General features: G+C 34.7%; 1 protein-coding gene across 2 annotated transcripts; it reads right to left on the bottom strand.

Moving 5' to 3' along the window:
* Nucleotides 1-7,303: 7,303 nt before the first annotated feature.
* On the bottom strand, nucleotides 7,304-11,558 carry LOC142621722 (chloroplast processing peptidase). 2 transcript variants are annotated; one of them, XM_075795072.1, is made up of 5 exons: nucleotides 11,013-11,558; nucleotides 9,101-9,238; nucleotides 8,130-8,216; nucleotides 7,836-7,903; nucleotides 7,304-7,657 (listed from the first exon to the last, which is right to left on the bottom strand). In XM_075795072.1, the coding sequence occupies exons 1-5, from the start codon at nucleotides 11,490-11,492 to the stop codon at nucleotides 7,525-7,527; spliced, it is 906 nt and encodes a 301-aa protein (XP_075651187.1). In that variant the 5' UTR covers nucleotides 11,493-11,558; the 3' UTR covers nucleotides 7,304-7,524. The 2 variants fall into 2 exon arrangements, with proteins under 2 accessions (XP_075651187.1, XP_075651188.1); XM_075795073.1 differs by having other exon boundaries at nucleotides 7,841-7,903.
* Between the last annotated feature and the right edge of the window lie 5,884 nt (nucleotides 11,559-17,442).

Here is a 17,442-nt window from a genome sequence, read left to right as displayed (position 1 = left end):
TGCAGGGCTATCAACAACGTTACGGTAAAATATAGACATCCCATTCCTAGGCTAGATAACATGTTGGATGAATTGCATGGATCATGAGGTTAATGAAGCATGCATTGCATGCGTTTATAGGCAGATTTGTTGTGGTCTATTTTGATGATATTTTGGTATATAGCAAGAATTTAGATGAGCATATTGATCATTTACATTGTGTTCTTGCTTTTTTGAGAAAAGAAAAACTATATGCCAATTTTAAGAAATGTTCCTTTTGCATAGACAAAGTTGTGTTTTGGGGTTATGTTGTTAGCGCGAAAGGAATTGAGGTGGATGAGGAAAATGTGAAGGCTATTAAGGAATGGCCCACACCTAAGTCAATTACTGAGGTAATAAGTTTTCATGGTTTGGCTAGTTTTTATCGCCGATTTGTCAAAGATTTCAGCACACTACCCGCACCACTTACTGAAATTGTTAAAAAATCTGTTGGTTTTAAATGGGGTAGTGAGTAGCATTGTGCATTTATTGAAATTAAAGAAAGGTTATGTGGTGCTCCTTTATTAGCATTACCTGATTTTTCTATAACTTTTGAGATTGAGTGTGATGCCTCAAGAATAGGTATTGGAGCTGTTTTGATGTAGGAGAAGTGGCCGATAGCCTACTTTAGTGAAAAGCTGATGCGATCCTCAATCGACACGCTTTGAGACCCAACAAAAATATTGGAATATTTACCCAGGAAAGCTAAAATTCATATTTATGATAGAAACCCTGACCCAACGTTTATAATCGAAACGCGAACCAAAGGTATAAGTTGACCTTGACCCAATGATTATAAAGAATCACGAACCGAATGTATAAAGTTTGAACGCCACAAGGAAGAATCTCTGATAAGTTCACAGTTCTTGAAGAACCAAAAGAGAGCAAAGCCTCACCTTTTCTGATTTTTATTCAATAATATTATGAAAAACGTTTACAGACTTCAAAGCCTATTTAAGAGCTCCATAAAACTTGATGGACAAGAAAATATATTCTAAAATAACTCCTAATTGATACCTTACCATATCAGGAATCAAATCTGACCTAAAAAGCATTAAATGCACCTAAAAACAAGGAAAATACCTAAAAAACGTACTAAATAATAAAACCCTAAATAAAAGTTGATTTGGTCTGAAATTAGCAGATCCAAAATAGGAAAAAATCAGCCTTAACTGATATAGAGCTGGAAAGTCAATCAGCCATTAATTCATGCCATAAATCACTTGCAATTAAGCCAGATCAGCCCTAAATAGCTTGAATTAAATTTATTACGTTTTCAGCTTCCTTTGGGCCAAGAGGGCGGCAGAGAGGTTTTTCGCCGAGGACTTTGGTTTCCTCTTCGATAACACATCGTTGTGTTGTCTTTGTATTTGCATCTCTCTTCCCTTAATCTTTACCTTTTAATTACTGCTGTGGTTGTGATTAATTTTAGTTCAAGAGTTTCACAGTTTGTAGAGTTAGGTGTGAGTGAGTTTTGACAACTGTTCCCAACTCACATGTTAGGTTTAGAGTCTGTTTTAGAGTTTTGTCACGGAATAGCCAAACGGGGAGATTGTAAGGTTGAATTTCTTCAATCATGTGTTGGCTTTATTCCGTGCTAAATTTGCTTGTAATTTAGCAATTAGATACCATGTATTTAGGTGAGAATTATATAAGGGTAGTGTGTGAAAGAGTGTGAAGAAATCTCAAATGTGTGCACTCAAGAAGAGCATTGCGACTGGCTCGCAACTAGCAAGTCACCAAAGGTGTGACACGTCTGGAGCATGTAGGGGAGCTGAAGGGTCACAACAGCTAGAGCACTATAGGATAGAACTTCCAATCTGGCTAGACAGTTAGCTCGCGATTAAAACTCATGACTTAGTGAGGAGGTGTTTTGCTGCTTGGGAAGCAGTTCAGAAGGGACCAATTCATTTGGTTGATGTAATGGGCTTATTTCGGGATCCAGTAAGCTAGAGAAGACAAGGTTCGGTGTAACCCTGTTGGAGCAAGAAGCTTGGAGGGCTTAGGTGCACTGGGTAGATTTGGCTTGGCGGGTCTTCTACTGTTCATGTATCCCAACTTCATTCTCTAGTGGATTATTGACCGCTTGGAAGGTGGTGGAGAGGTTTTTCGCCAAGGACTTCGGTTTCCTCTTCGATAACACATCGTTGTGTTGTCTTTGTGTTTGCATCTCTCTTCCTTTAATCTTTACCTTTTAATTGTTGTTGTGGTTGTGATTAATTTCGGTTTAGATTGTTTTACCAATTCTGATTTAGCTTATTTTCATATTCTGCACATACATTGTTTGATAATAAGCTTGTGTTGGTAATTTGTATATGGGGGGTCTAAACATTCATAGATGTTTTACACACTTATTGAACATTCATGCTTAATCCATATGCACTTCAAGATTTCTGCTTACAATGATCTTCTTGTGTTATTGTTTTTAGGAAAAAACTTGTTCGTATGGTTCAAGAGCTTCGCAATTTGTAGAGTTAGGTGTGAGTGAGTTTTGGCAACTGTTCCCAACTCACATGTTAAGTCTAGAGTCTGTTTTTGGGTTTTGTCACGAAATAGCCAAAGGGGGAGATTGTAAGGTTGAATTTATTCAATTATGTGTTGGCTTAATTCCGTGCCAAATTTGCTTGTAATTTAGCAATTAGATACGATGTATTTAGGTGGGAATTATGTAAGGGTAGTGTGTGAGAGAATGTGAAGAAATCTCAAATGTGTGCACTCAAGAAAAACCTCGTGACTGGCTCGCGACTGGCAAGTCGCCAAAGGTGTCACACGTGTGGAGCATGCAGGGGACCTGAAGGGTCACAACAACTAGAGCACTACAAGACAGATATTCCAGTCTGGCTCGGCAGTTAGCTCGCGACTCAAATTCACGACATAGTGAGGAGGTGTTTTGGTGCTTAGGAAGCAGTTCAGAAGGGAACAATTCATTTGGTTGATGCAATGGGCTTATTGCGGGATCCAGTAAGCTAGAAAAGACAAGGTTCAGCGTAACCCTATTGGAGCAAGAAGCTTGGAGGGCTTAAGTGCATTGGGTAGATTAGGCTTGGAGAGTCTTCTTCTATTCATGTATCCCAACTTCATTCGCTAGTGGATTATTGACCGCTTGGAGGGTGGTGGAGAGGTTTTTCACCGAGGACTTCTGTTTCCTCTTCGATAACACATTGTTGTGTTGTCTTTGTGTTTGCATCTCTCTTCCCTTAATCTTTACCTTTTAATTGCTGCTGTAGTTGTGATTAATTTCGGTTTAGATTGTTTTACCAATTCTAATTTAGCTTATTTTCATATTCCGCACATACATTGTTTGATACTAAACTTGTGTTGGTAATTTGTATATTGGGGGTCTAAACTTTCATAGGTGTTTTACACACTTATTGAACATTCATGCTTGATCCATATGCACTTCAAGATTTCTGTTTACAATGATCTTCTTATGTTATTGTTTTTAGGAAAAAACTTGTTCGTATGGCTCAAGAGTTTCACAGTTTTTAGAGTTAGGTGTGAGTGAGTTTTGGAAACTGTTCCCAACTCATATGTTAAGTCTAGAGTCTATTTTAGGGTTTTGTCACGGAATAGCCAAAGGGGGAGATTGTAAGGTTGAATTTATTCAATCATGTGTTGACTTTGTTCCGTGCCAAATTTGTTTGTAATTTAGCAATTAGATACCCTGTATTTAGGTGGAAATTATGTAAGGGTAGTGTGTGAGAGAGTGTGAAGAAATCTCAAATGTGTGCACTCAAGAAGAGCCTCGCGACTGGCAAGTCACCAAAGGTGTCACACATGTGGAGCATGCAAGGGAGCTGAAGGGTCACGACAGCTAGAGCACTACAAGAAGAACTTCCAATCTGGCCAGACAGTTAGCTCGCGATTCAAACTCGCGACTCAGTGAGGAGGTGTTTTGGTGCTTGGGAAGTAGTTCAGAAGGGACCAATTCATTTTGTTGATGCAATGGACTTATTATGGGATCTGGTAAGCTAGAGAAGACAAGGTTCAACGTAACCCTATTGGAGCAAGAAGCTTGGAGGGCTTAGGTGCACTGGGTAGATTAGGCTTGGAGGGTCTTCTGATATTCATGTATCCCAACTTCATTCTCTAGTGGATTTTTGGCCGCTTGGAGAGCGGCAGAGAAGTTTTTTGCTGAGTTCTTCAGTTTCTTCTTCAATAACACATCGGTGTGTTATCTTTGTGTTTGCATCTCTCTTCCCTTTCTCTTTACCTTTTAATTACTGTTTTGTTTGTGATTAAATATGGTTTAGAGTGTGTTACCAATTTGGTCATAGCTTATATTTCATTTTCCACACATATTTTGTTTGATTATAAGCTTGTGTTGTTAATTTTGATTTGGGGGTCTAAACGTTCATAAGTGTTTTACACACTATTTGAACTTTCAAGATGTCCTTTTAAAGGCCTTGGGAAAAGATTGAGACCTTGACTTTAAAAAAAGGATTTGGACTTACTTAGAAAGGATCTCACGTAATAGGAAAGTCAGCAAGTGGGCTTTCAAGTATTAGCCCTAGGAAAGTGAAAATAAGAAAAGAAATGGGAAAGGACCAGCCATCAATGTTTTAGCTATAACATTGGTTTTAGTACCTAGAACACAAAAAGGGAATGAATTGTTCTTCAAACAGCACTATAAAAGGGGGTAAGGCCCAAACCAAGAAGGGGGCATTGATGCGAACCTTAATCGACACGCTTTAAGACCCAACAAAAATATTGGAACATTTGATACCAAATGATGTGAACCTTAATCGACATGCTTTGAGACCCAACAAAAATATTGGAATACTTGCCTCGGAAAGCTAAAATTCAGATTTATGATAGACACCCTGAACCAACGTTTATAATCGAAACGCGAACCAAAGGTATAAGTTGACCTTGACCCAATGATTATAAAGAATCACGAACCGAAGGTATAAAGTTTGAACGCCACAAGGAAGAATCCCTGATAAGTTCACAGTTCTTGAAGAACCAAAAGAAGAGCAAAGCCTCACCTTTTCTAATTTTTATTCAATAATATTATGAAAAATGTTTACAAACTTCAGAGCCTATTTAAGGGCTCCATAAAACTTGACAGACAAGAAAATATATTCTAAAATAACTCCTAATTGATACCTTACCATATCAAGAATCAAATTTGACCTAAAAAGCATTAAATGCACCTAAAAATAAGGAAAATACCTAAAAAACGTACTAAATAATAAAACCCTAAATAAAAGTTGATTTGGTCTGAAATTAGCAGATCCAAATAGGAAAAAATTTGTCTTAACTGATATAGAGCTGAAAAGTCAATCAGCCATTAATTCATGTCATAAATCACTCGCAATTAAGCCAGATCAGCCCTAAATAGCTTGAATTAAATTTATTACGTTTTCAGCTTCCTTTGGGCCAAGCTTGGAATGTCCTGCGTTAGAATCAGCCCATTAAGTGCTTCTTTGATCTTCTTGGATCTTGCTCTTGTAATAGGCCCAACTGGAACATGCAATGGGTCCTTGAATGCTTGTTGATTCTCATCAGGCATTCAGCAACAAGAATTCAAAATACAAAGAAAGCATTAGAAAGAAAGCCAAAAAAGCTTTTACTTAAGATAGGGTGAAGAGTGAGGTGTTGTAAGGAATCCTAGGGAAAATATTTGAGGATACACTTGGATTCAAGGGGATTCAAACTTCACAAATCTTGGAAGCCCAAAGAGAGTTATCCAAGTTTGTGATTTTTGAACTTTATATACATCCCAGCTAAGTAGGACTCAATGTAAACAAATACTCCAATATAATAAAACATAATCTCACTCTATTTAAGAGGATCTTTGTCATTCTATTTGCTTGTATCTTATTTGTCATTCCTTGATTATTCACTTAACCAATAATATATATTTGTATGTATATTTGTGTTGTGGGATTCATGTCTTGTGCGCAGATTGACTCGTAAAACGGTCCAACAAGATCACAATGAGTTAAGCCCAGTCCAACCAATAGTCAAACGCCCATCTTTGGAAGCCCAAGATCCTTTGTCCTCATTAAGCCTAGGTATCGTCCAAACCAAGAACGTAACCCAGGAACTTCTTGTTCATAAGAAAGCCATCTTAATAAGGATTTCTTACCCATATATAGCTTTTGATATATAGACCATCACAATTCAATGAAGTGGACTTTAGTTTAAGCAAAGGAATCTTCTTCTTTTATCTTTACTAACGGCTTTTTGATCCTGTATTTTTATGATTTTTGTTTTTTAGAGAAGAGAGACATAAAATTTTAGCAAAATTACATATTTAACCATGTTTTTAAGAGATGTGAGTTATGGAATCTTAATAACTCAAGTGAGTAAAGTGTCAAATTTCAAACCACAGGTAGACAATTTAAATTTCGACAAAACCACAGCTTAAGATAGTTTAATTTTGCCCTTGTCCTATGCATTAGGAAGTTGCTCTTGTGATACAAAGCTTGTATTTGCTTAGAGAACCCCAAAAATGTTTCCATTTATCTTTAAGCATACTCTCTCTCTCTCTCTCTCTCTCTCTCTCTCTCTCTCTCTACATAGGAAGTTAAGAACTAATGTTTAGTTCTGCCCACCATATTCTGGCATCTTAGAGGGTTAATGAATAGCAGATTATTTAGAAATCAAGCTGGCACACGTGTTTTGCAGTTTTGGCCTTTGCGTAACCTTTTTGATGAGTGATGGACTGGTCATTGATTAATGCAAGATCTGCAAATAATTCTTAGATATGGTGGCCGTAGGATCTGTTGGGTATGCGTGTAGCACTTGTTATCTTTTATGAGAACATTGACTTGGAAACAAATTGGGCATTCAACCATGGCGTTGCGTGTTTTCTTTTCAAATGAAAAACACCACCACCACCACCACCACCTATTGACTATTTTTGGGAAGGGTAGAAAAAAAAAATCCCATTTTGAAGAGAGAGCAACTATTATTTATAGAGAGCTTGTATACTAATATTGCTAGAAATAGATAAGCAGCCTTTTCCTTTGGTTCTTATGCGCAGCATGGTAACTTGAGAAGCCCATTAGAAAAATCATTGAAAATAATGTGAGCAGAATATAAACACCACCTTTGCCTCTAAACGACAGAGACAATACATACGCCCATAGCTATTATCTATTGGAGAACCAAATTGACAAATTCCTATACCATTCTCCAGCTGCTTCATGCTTGCTATAAGGTGGGAGATGAATTTTATATATATATATATATATATATATATGATTGGTGGAGATGAATAAATTAGTTTGTATTACATTCATCATTTTCTGAGAGAGAGAGAGAGAGAGAGAGATTAACAATTAAATTAATGAAATTTAAGAAATCTATCGATTCAATGCAAATTTACATCAGTAACTTTGACATTAAGGCTTGACAAAAATAATAGCCCATGTAATATAAAAGTCAGGTTTCTTTTAAACAACCAGAAGACATTGGAGGGCAGGAAAAGAAAATCAGAGAGGCAAATCCAGTTATAAACCTTTTTGATGGGTGATGTTTTCTCAGGGCTGGATTTCATTCAGACACTGGACTGCTCTCCTGCATGTCAACAGCACAGCCAGCTTCAAGAACAGTGCCAGCAACCCTGTTTGGGGGCCAATAACGTAATACCGATCTTCCTATTATATTCTTGGCTGGCAGAGGACCCCTATTAAAATACAATTCATATAATGAGCAAAAAAAGAAAAGAAAAAATAAATAATTAAGAAAGAAAGAAAAGGAGGTTTTTTTGGTGGGGGGGGGGGGGGGGGTGGGGCATCCAGTGTATCCAAGTTAATGAATCTTGAAACTGAAGAATTGTGAGATTAGAACATATTTATATTTACCATACGTGTGAATCATAGCTATTATTACGGTTGTCACCCATCACAAAGACATAGTTCTCTGGTACACGCTGCAGTGCAAATTCACAACATGAGTAAAAGAGTTTCAAAATTAACAGCGGCTACCAAAATTTTACAATTCAAGTCTTTAACAAAAAGGCACCACGAATTTCTTGCCCAAATGATCATTTTCTTTCGGCTTAAGCTCAATGTTGGTTCCAACTTTCCTAATGTGGAGATGTTATAGCAATATTATGCTTCCCACTTCCTCACTGACCAAGGGAAAAGCATACTTACAATTGGTGTCATGTCATAAGAAGGTGGTTCAAGGATGAAATTTTCTTTTCTCTCAACCCCATTAACTATAAGCTTCCCTTTACGAACCTGCAATCAGAATATTCGCCAATAGTTGGATTCCAGCAATCAAGATATCCAAAGACAATTAATAGATAAATATACTTAGTAAATTATGCACTCATTTACATATTCTCCTATGCCCATTAACTTTAAGATTTAGGACACAGTTGAGATCTGAATGTGAACAAGAAAGATGAAAGAGTCAAAGGTGTTCACTTAACCAACACCACCCCCCCCCCCCCCCACCCCCACCCAAAACCAAAAAAAGGTTCCCTGATTCAGCAATACTGTACACAACAACAGTAAAGCCTTAGTCCCAAAATTTTGGGGTTGGCTATGGATCCTCAACATAGTAGCTAGGGATGGTCAAATGTGATATCTAACCGAAAATTACATTCAGACAATCAACCACCCACATACACACATGAACAAACTTATAAATGTAAGACATAAATGTGTTTGTCCACGCATATATAAGAATGGTAACCATCATGGATATAAAATAAAGGAAAAAGTATAACTTTTGATGCATGCACATGCATAAATACACCTACAAGAACTAGAAGGAAAAGACAAAAATGAGAACTTCTGATGCATACACTCAAAAAGACAAATCAAGAAACATATATGATAGTGGATTAAATTAGCATTTAAGTTGTAATTCAAACTATATTTTAAAAACACCCTGTGAACTATAATAAGATGAAATATTTTCAAAAAGTATGGAACACATCGTATGGATTACCTTCCATTTTTTGTTTATTTTTCCAGGTTCTTGCAACACCAAATTACAACATGCCATGGCAATTTTTCAGTAACAGAGTATGTGATCGGCAGTAGCAAGAACTATGCAAATAAAGAAGCAAGACAACAGAGTATTACGCATAAGTGTACTTATATATTGATCTCACCTCCACTACATCACCTTCCTTGGCAACAACTCGTTTAATAAATACATCATCATCAGTATATCCTACTTCTTGGAGTACGGGTGGACTTTTAAATATTACTATATCATTTGCACAAGGCTTTCTGAAGTAGTACGAAACCTGAGAACACCAGCACATAAATTTGTCATGTGCATGCACTTCAAAATTAAAAATCTGGAAAGATAATCATGTCACAACTATAATAAAGCATGTATCTATTTCAATGTTTTGAAATAAAGATTGAAGCTTATAATTTACACTTCACTTTCACCTTTAACAAAGTGGTCCATTAGAGACTATGCATATCTGACTAAGAATTCAGGAAGAAGCTTACAAGGCTAGAAGTGATTAAATTGTAAGCAATCAGGCAGAGGATAGACATAATAAAATTTCCCCTTATAGGCTGTAGATTATATATATATATACACCTGAGGTTTTCACAAATATAAAATACCTAGCATGTCTACAATTGGAAATTACATATATCAGTTTTTTTGTAACTAAAAAATAATTTTACACAAGGAAATAGATCATATCACATATTCACGTGATGCAGTTGAGCACAGGCATCCATTCACACAAAGACCGCAACATCATATTCTTAATTACATGAAAAGGCCATTCAACATGATCAAAAGTTCTGCTATACCTCTCTCACCAAATGGTACACTGCACGTCTGTCTGCACACATAATGGAGTAGCCTTCCAAATTTTCAATTTCTACAATGATGAAATCTTCCTTGGCAACACGCCAGAAATGATTTTTGGCATCCAAGAGACCCCAACAAGAGTAAACACAAATGACCACAATTCACCCACAATAATGCATCAGGTTCGCCCACAATAAGAGATAGATAAATTGATAATTGAGTTACAGTCACTTGCTAAAGAGTTGCAAAACAAATTCTGCAATCAAGTCAATTCTCTGCTGAATGCTAATCCTTCTATAACCTTGCTCCTAAACTCAACCTCTATATCTGTTATGTTATCCCATTGTCACCTTCTATAACCTTGCTCCTAAACTCAACCTCTATATCTGTTATGTTATCCCACTGTCACCTTCACATCTACCCTCACCTTAATAGACCTCAAATTTCAAAAAACCACAATGAATCTCCACTAAAAAGAAAAAGAGAAATCAAATTACTTTTGCCATCAAAGAGACTAACTTAGGCAACTGAGGCACTTTCCCACCCCAGGCTGTTCATTACTTTCCATACATCTCATAACTACTTCATTTCTTTCCTCCCACTGAGCCAATCCAAACCCTTCCAAAACGCCACAATTAGTGCGCACACTGAAGTTTCAAAATTTGAACTAATATTACCTTAAACAGAAACACAACCTCAGATTTTTAGATAGCAACCACGCAATCCATGTCCCAACTCAAAAACACACCCATGAATACTATCCAAACCCCATCACCACAAACATAGAATCAAAAACAAAAGGTGAAAATGTCCTATTGGTCCCTAAAATTTGGGTCACCTGAAATTTAAAAATCAATTTATTGATCCTTAAAAGATCATAACCGCATCAAGTTAGTCCTTTTGGCAATATAAGCAAGAATTATAACGACAAGACTATGGAATGAACGTACCAATCTTTTTTTTCCATGTAAGCAAGGATTATAACAAGAAGACTATAAAATGATTAACTTGCTAAGTTTGCAAAATTTTCAGTACTAAGATAACTTCAACCTGTAGTAACAATTTTTACAACATTTTCATAATGGTTGAGTTGGCAAGTTTTTATTGATTTTCATTTGTACCCTCCACTGACATCACTTTATCACTTAACAACTTGAAAACTTAACAGTGTGGAATATTTTGTAAAAATTATTATGACCCAGAATTATTGCTAATGTTAAATTTATGTCAAAACAAAATCCTACCTTTTCCGCAACAATTCGATCTCCAACATCAAATGTAGGATACATGGACAGCGAAGGAATGTACCTCGGCTCAGCCACGAAGGACCTGAAAGCCAGCGATATCGCCAGTGCCGCAAACACCGTCTTTGCATCGTCTGAAGTGATATTCAGCCATTCTGGCAAAGGCCCAGAACCCCCACTCTTCTTCTCCACTTGCTCATCATCCCCACCACCACCACCACCACCACCGCCGCCACTAGACTCGAACACAGCCTTGGTGTCTTCACCAGAGTCCTTAAAGGCATGGCATTGAAGTTTCTGGAAGTGGGTTTTGTGGTTAAACCCTGGGAAATTTGGGGGTTTTGAGACAAAGGTTAAGTTTGGGTGGTGAAGGTTGAGGATTGTGAAATTAGGGATTTTGGTGGGTTTGAGGAATTGGGTTGAGATAAATTTAGGATCTTGAAAGGAAGGTAATGGAGGGAAGATATGAAGAGATATCATCTCTTCTTGTCAAAGCAATTTTTTTGGTTGAAAGATGTCTTTTGAGTTTGGGATTGTAAAGGAAAGTCATAGTAGTGTTTATTTATAATGAGGGAGATTGTCTATTTTTATGTGGAATCGACGTGGCCATTGGTTGTTTCTAGTGTCTAGTGGATCCTTAGAGAGCAGTGTTATGAATATCGTTCGATTAATTTAGTGAAACAGAATATTTTGGCCAATTTCAGCCCACGTTTTCAAACACTCTTTTATTTTTTTTTATAAATATTAATAATTTACATTTAATAAATTGAAACTACTGCACATTTTCCGATCACATAAAAATTAGCAGTGTGGTAAGTGTTATGCGTTTGTACCAAATATTAACACTCATCACACCTCTAATTTTTTAGTGATTGGAAAATGTGTAATAATTTCAATTTATAATAAATGCAAATTATTACTATTTACCCAAAAAAAAAAAAACATTTGAGCACGCGCGTGCTCAGAGGCTAATTCTGTTAAAGGAAATGCTCCAAGCTCCATGTTTCTTTAATTTTTTTTTTAATGAACGCGTTTCCTTAATTTTTGGAGTTGTTGTTTTTGGCAGTTATCTTCTCAAATAAATAAAAAAATATTAATGGCAGTTATCAATTTTTGTTTAATCCTAAAATTTAGCCACTTACTATACATCTATAACAAAAATTAAAAAGAGCGTAAATTTAAATTTAGCAACTACTTTTAAGCACTTTTTGTAATGTAAAGTGGGCAACCTAGGTCGTTTTTTTTTTTGACAGGTTTTCATTGTAATAAAAACACAAAATCTTAAATATTTATTGACCAATTGTTTTACCAATGTGACAATATATGCTAACCCGCTTTTTATTTTTGTGTTGGAGTGGGAGGAGAAAATGAGATATGTAATGTGTTGCATTTCTCTTCCCCCCCACCTCCCACACCATTTGTCTCTTATAGTTTCCCTCATCCCTTCCAATATAAGAATTTACGAAGACATATGAAAATAGGAGAGAGAGAATAAAGAATGAGCTTTATTTAAGAGCTATAGTTATGATGTAGGACACAATTTACTGTTTAATTATTGTAATTTATTATTTTTGGTATATTTATGTAAAAACGTTATTTTAGGTTTAGGTGATTTAATTCCTTGTTTTTAGGTGCATTTAATGCTTTTTAGGTCAAATTTGATTCCTGATATGGTAAGGTATCAATTAGGAGTTATTTTAGAATATATTTTCTTGTCTGTCAAGTTTTATGGAGCCCTTAAATAGGCTCTGAAGTCTGTAAACGTTTTTCATAATATTATTGAATAAAAATCAGAAAATGTGAGGTTTTGCTCTTCTTTTGGTTCTTCAAGAGCTGTGAACTTATCAAGAATTCTTCCTTGTGGCGTTCAAACCTTATACCTTTAGTTCGTGATTCTTTATAATCATTGGGTCAAGGTCAACTTATACCTTTGGTTCGCATTCCGATTATAAATGTTGGGTCAGGGTTTCTATCAAAAATCTGAATTTTAGCTTTCTTGGGCAAGTATTCCAATATTTTTGTTGGGTCTCAAAGCATGTCGATTGAGGTTCGCATCATTTGGTAGTAAATATTCTAATATTTTTGTTGGGTCTCAAAGCGTGTCGATTGAGGTTCACATATGCAGGACACAATTTATTATTTAATTATTGTAATTTATTATTTTTGGTATTTTTATGTAAAAACGTTATTTTAGGTTTAGGTGATTTAATTCCTTGTTTTTAGGTGCATTTAATACTTTTTAGGTCAAATTTGATTCCTGATATGGTAAGGTATCAATTAGGAGTTATTTTAGAATATATTTTCTTGTCTGTCAAATTTTATGGAGCTCTTAAATAGGCTCTGAAGTCTGTAAACGTTTTTCATAATATTATTGAATAAAAATCAGAAAATGTGAGGCTTTGCTCTTCTTTTGGTTCTTCAAGAACTGTGAACTTATCAGGGATTCTTCCTTGTGGTGTTCGAACTTTATACCTTCAGTTCGTGATTCTTTATAATCATTGGGTCAAGGTCAACTTATACCTTTGGTTCGCGTTTCGATTATAAACGTTGGGTCAGGGTCTCTATCACAAATCTGAATTTTAGCTTTCTTGGGCAAGTATTCCAATATTTTTGTTGGGTCTCAAAGCGTGTCGATTGAGGTTCGCATCATTTGGTATCAGAGCACAGATTCTAAAATCAATTTTATATCCTTTTTATCTTTTATTTCCTGTTATCATCCAAAAAAAAAGTAAAAAAAACAAAAAAAAAACTTGAAAAAAAATAAGAGATGGTAATTATTGAGATCATTGTGGAAGATTTAATTGAGGTCAAATATGAGGATGAGTCCACAACTCATAATCCTCTAGTCTCAGTTGATTTGTTGAAGATGACTATTCAATTTTTTGATTTTCTTGGAGTAGAAAATTTTAATTTTATTATCAATCCTTTGTTGATTGATGTTGCAAATAAATTGAGAGTAGATGAGAAGAAATTTTTTGCTACACTTTATGAAGGATTCAAGTTTCACAACAGGATCAAATTATTAAAGCATTCGAAGTATTTGTTTATTTGGAGCGGAAGATTTCAGATTTCAAATATGAACTTGAGGACGAGTTTGTTTCAAGTGAAGGGGTCTGATGTAGGACACAATTGATGCGAACCTCAATCGACACGCTTTGAGAGCCAACAAAAATATTGGAATATTTAACCCAGGAAAGCTAAAAATCAGATTTATGATAGAAACCCTGACCCAACGTTTATAATCGAAACGCGAACCAAAAGTATAAGTTGACATTGACCCAATGATTATAAAGAATCACGAACCAAAGGTATAAAGTTTGAACGCCACAAGGAAGAATCCTTGATAAGTTCACAGTTCTTGAAGAACCAAAAGAGAGCAAAGCCTCACATTTTCTGAATTTTATTCAATAATATTCTTAAAAAACGTTTACAGACTTCAGGGCCTATTTAAGGACTCCACAAAACTTGACAGACAAGAAAATATATTCTAAAATAACTCCTAATTGATACCTTACCATATCAGGAATCAAGTTTGACCTAAAAAGTATTAAATGCACCTAAAAACAAGAAAAATACCTAAAAAACGTACTAAATAATAAAACCTTAAATAAAAGTTGATTTGGTCTGAAATTAGCAGATCCAAAATAGGAAAAAATCTGCCTTAACTGATATAGAGCTGGAAAGTCAATCAGCCATTAATTCATGCCATAAATCACTCCCAACTAAGCCAGATCAGCCCTAAGTAGTTTGAATTAAATTTATTACACTTTCATCTTCCTTTGGGCCAAGCTTGGAATGTTCTGCGTTAGAATCAGCCCAAATATCTTGAATCAGCCCATTAAGTGCTTCTTGGATCTTCTTGGATCTTGCTCTTGTAATAGGCCCAACTGGAACATGCAATGGATCCTTGAATGCTTGTTGATTTTCATCAACAATTTACTGTTTAATTATTGTAATTTATTATTTTTGATATTTTTATGTAAAAACGTTATTTTAGGTTTAGGTGATTTAATTCCTTGTTTTTAGGTGCATTTAATGCTTTTTAGGTCAAATTTGATTCCTGATATGGTAAGGTATCAATTAGGAGTTATTTTAGAATATATTTTCTTGTCTGTCAAGTTTTATGGAGCCCTTAAATAGGCTTTGAAGTCTGTAAACGTTTTTCATAATATTATTGAATAAAAATCAGAAAAGGTGAGTCTTTGCTCTTCTTTTGGTTCTTCAAGAACTGTGAACTTATCAAGGATTCTTCTTTGTGGCGTTCAAACTTTATACATTCGGTTCGTGATTCTTTATTATCATTGGGTCAAGGTCAACTTTTACCTTTGGTTCGCGTTTCGATTATAAACGTTGGGTCAGGGTCTCTATCACAAATCTTAATTTTAGCTTTCTTGGGCAAGTATTCCAATATTTTTGTTGGGTCTCAAAGCGTGTTGATTGAGGTTCGCATCAAGTTATCATTCAAGTCAGCAGGATACAAACTACAAACATGGACTTTACTAAGTCGTAGTGCACTTGACATCAACTTGTCTCGAGGAACAACTCAAAATCATAATTATAGGTGATGAATCCAAGAGTATTCTATTGCAGAATACATTTGCTCTATAGCACCAAAAATTATATAAGATTGCATTTGTTTGTCACTGCATGATAGTGCACCTTCCTTAAGCATTTCCTGTTGTTCACTGCTTTAATGATCGCAATTTGAATGACCAAAGGTCATTGCTATTTGAGAGAGGAATTGTGCTACTTCATGTGCTCCCTTTCTAGTTAAACAAAATACCAAAGCAGATTTTCACCTTGAATATTACATAAGAATATCTGCACACCAGTTTTAAGTATTTTTTAAATTCATGATTCCTTATTAAATGAGTACTAAAATTAGAGAGCAAACTCTTTTGTTTTCTATTCAGCAAAAAAAAAAAAAAATTTGCTTTCTAGAATCCATATAGTGATTTCAAAATTAAAAATTCTCCATTACCTACTCTTATTGGTAATGTTAAATATCATTATCTAGATTGCATTCCAATAAGTACGCACATATTTGGAAGTTCACCTCTACATTCATGAACAGCTTCTTATATTCCACAAACAAATAAAATATTTGTGCAATACTGTATAAATAAAATAACCCTTCTATTTCAATCTCACCTTTCTTTCACATATTACTCTCTGATTAGAATATTGTTGCTTCCACTCAAACAGTGGTGTGAATATGATTAATAGTAGCACCAGCTCTAACATAACACGTCCTACAATCAACTTATTACATGTTAAAGCCAGAATTAAGGAATAGTTTTTAGAGCATATAACTGAACAAAACTGATCCATTTTTGAGACTTTCAATAAATAAATTAATACAGCAGCCCCTCCCCCCCCCCCCCCCCCAACCAAAAATAAAAGACATAAATCAATTGGATCAATAGTTTTGCACCATTTTTATAGGCACTATTTTACGTGGGAGTTAAAAGAATTTTTGTTTTTTTACTTTTAGACTCTAAATCAGATTAAAAAAATAAGGTTTTTTTTTTTTCCCTAAACTCTAAGTCAGAGTTCAACTAAATTTTTTTTTTTTAAAAAATATCAATTTGAGTTGAAATAAAACTCATATTTGAATTTTGAACAAAATAACATGAATGTAAGAAAACGTGAGTGTTTTTTTTAATACAATGTAAAAACGTGTGGTTAGTAGAAAAATAGAAAAAAAAAAAAAGGACAAATATATATATATATATATCATTCCCATTCTGTAAAAAAAAATTAAAAAAAAAAACTCATTAATTAGAGAAAATATTAAACACTCATCAAACTAAACAAATGAAGAAAAGAAAAGATTAAAAAAGAAAGGAAAAGATAAGATAATGATATGGAAAGAATAATGATAAAAAAGTAAGGAAGTCAAATATAAACTAAATTCTACCATAATATTGTTAGTGGAAAAATAGACAAAAAAAAATACAATAATATATATCATTCCCACTCTTTAAAAAAGACTCATTAATTAGAGAAAATATTAAACACTCATCAGACCAAAAAAAAGAAAAGAAAAGATTAAAAAAGAAAAGAAAAGATAAGATAAGATAATGATATGGAATCATTCTAAAAAAAAAAAAGATAATGGTATGGAAATGATAATAATAACAAAGTAAGGAAATCAAATATAAACCAAATAACTCATAAAAGCAAACGTAATTTGCTGATATAGAGAACCAACAACCATGAAGCATCTAAATAGAGGTCATCAAAGATATTTACATTTTTGCTATTGACTACACTTCAAGTCCAAAATCCAAACAGACTGTTGGAGTTGGAGGACAAAACACACGAAAATCTTCAAAATCCACGCGTTCCATGGAGTTTAGATAAATAGATACCTCATTTACTGAGCTACTTCTTGCAAGTGACCTTGTTTCAGCCTACCATCTGACCA

Source organism: Castanea sativa, chromosome 1 (genome assembly GCF_040712315.1).
Source record: "Castanea sativa cultivar Marrone di Chiusa Pesio chromosome 1, ASM4071231v1".
Classification (NCBI taxonomy): Eukaryota; Viridiplantae; Streptophyta; class Magnoliopsida; order Fagales; family Fagaceae; genus Castanea; species Castanea sativa.
This window is presented reverse-complemented; position numbering and strand designations above follow the sequence as displayed.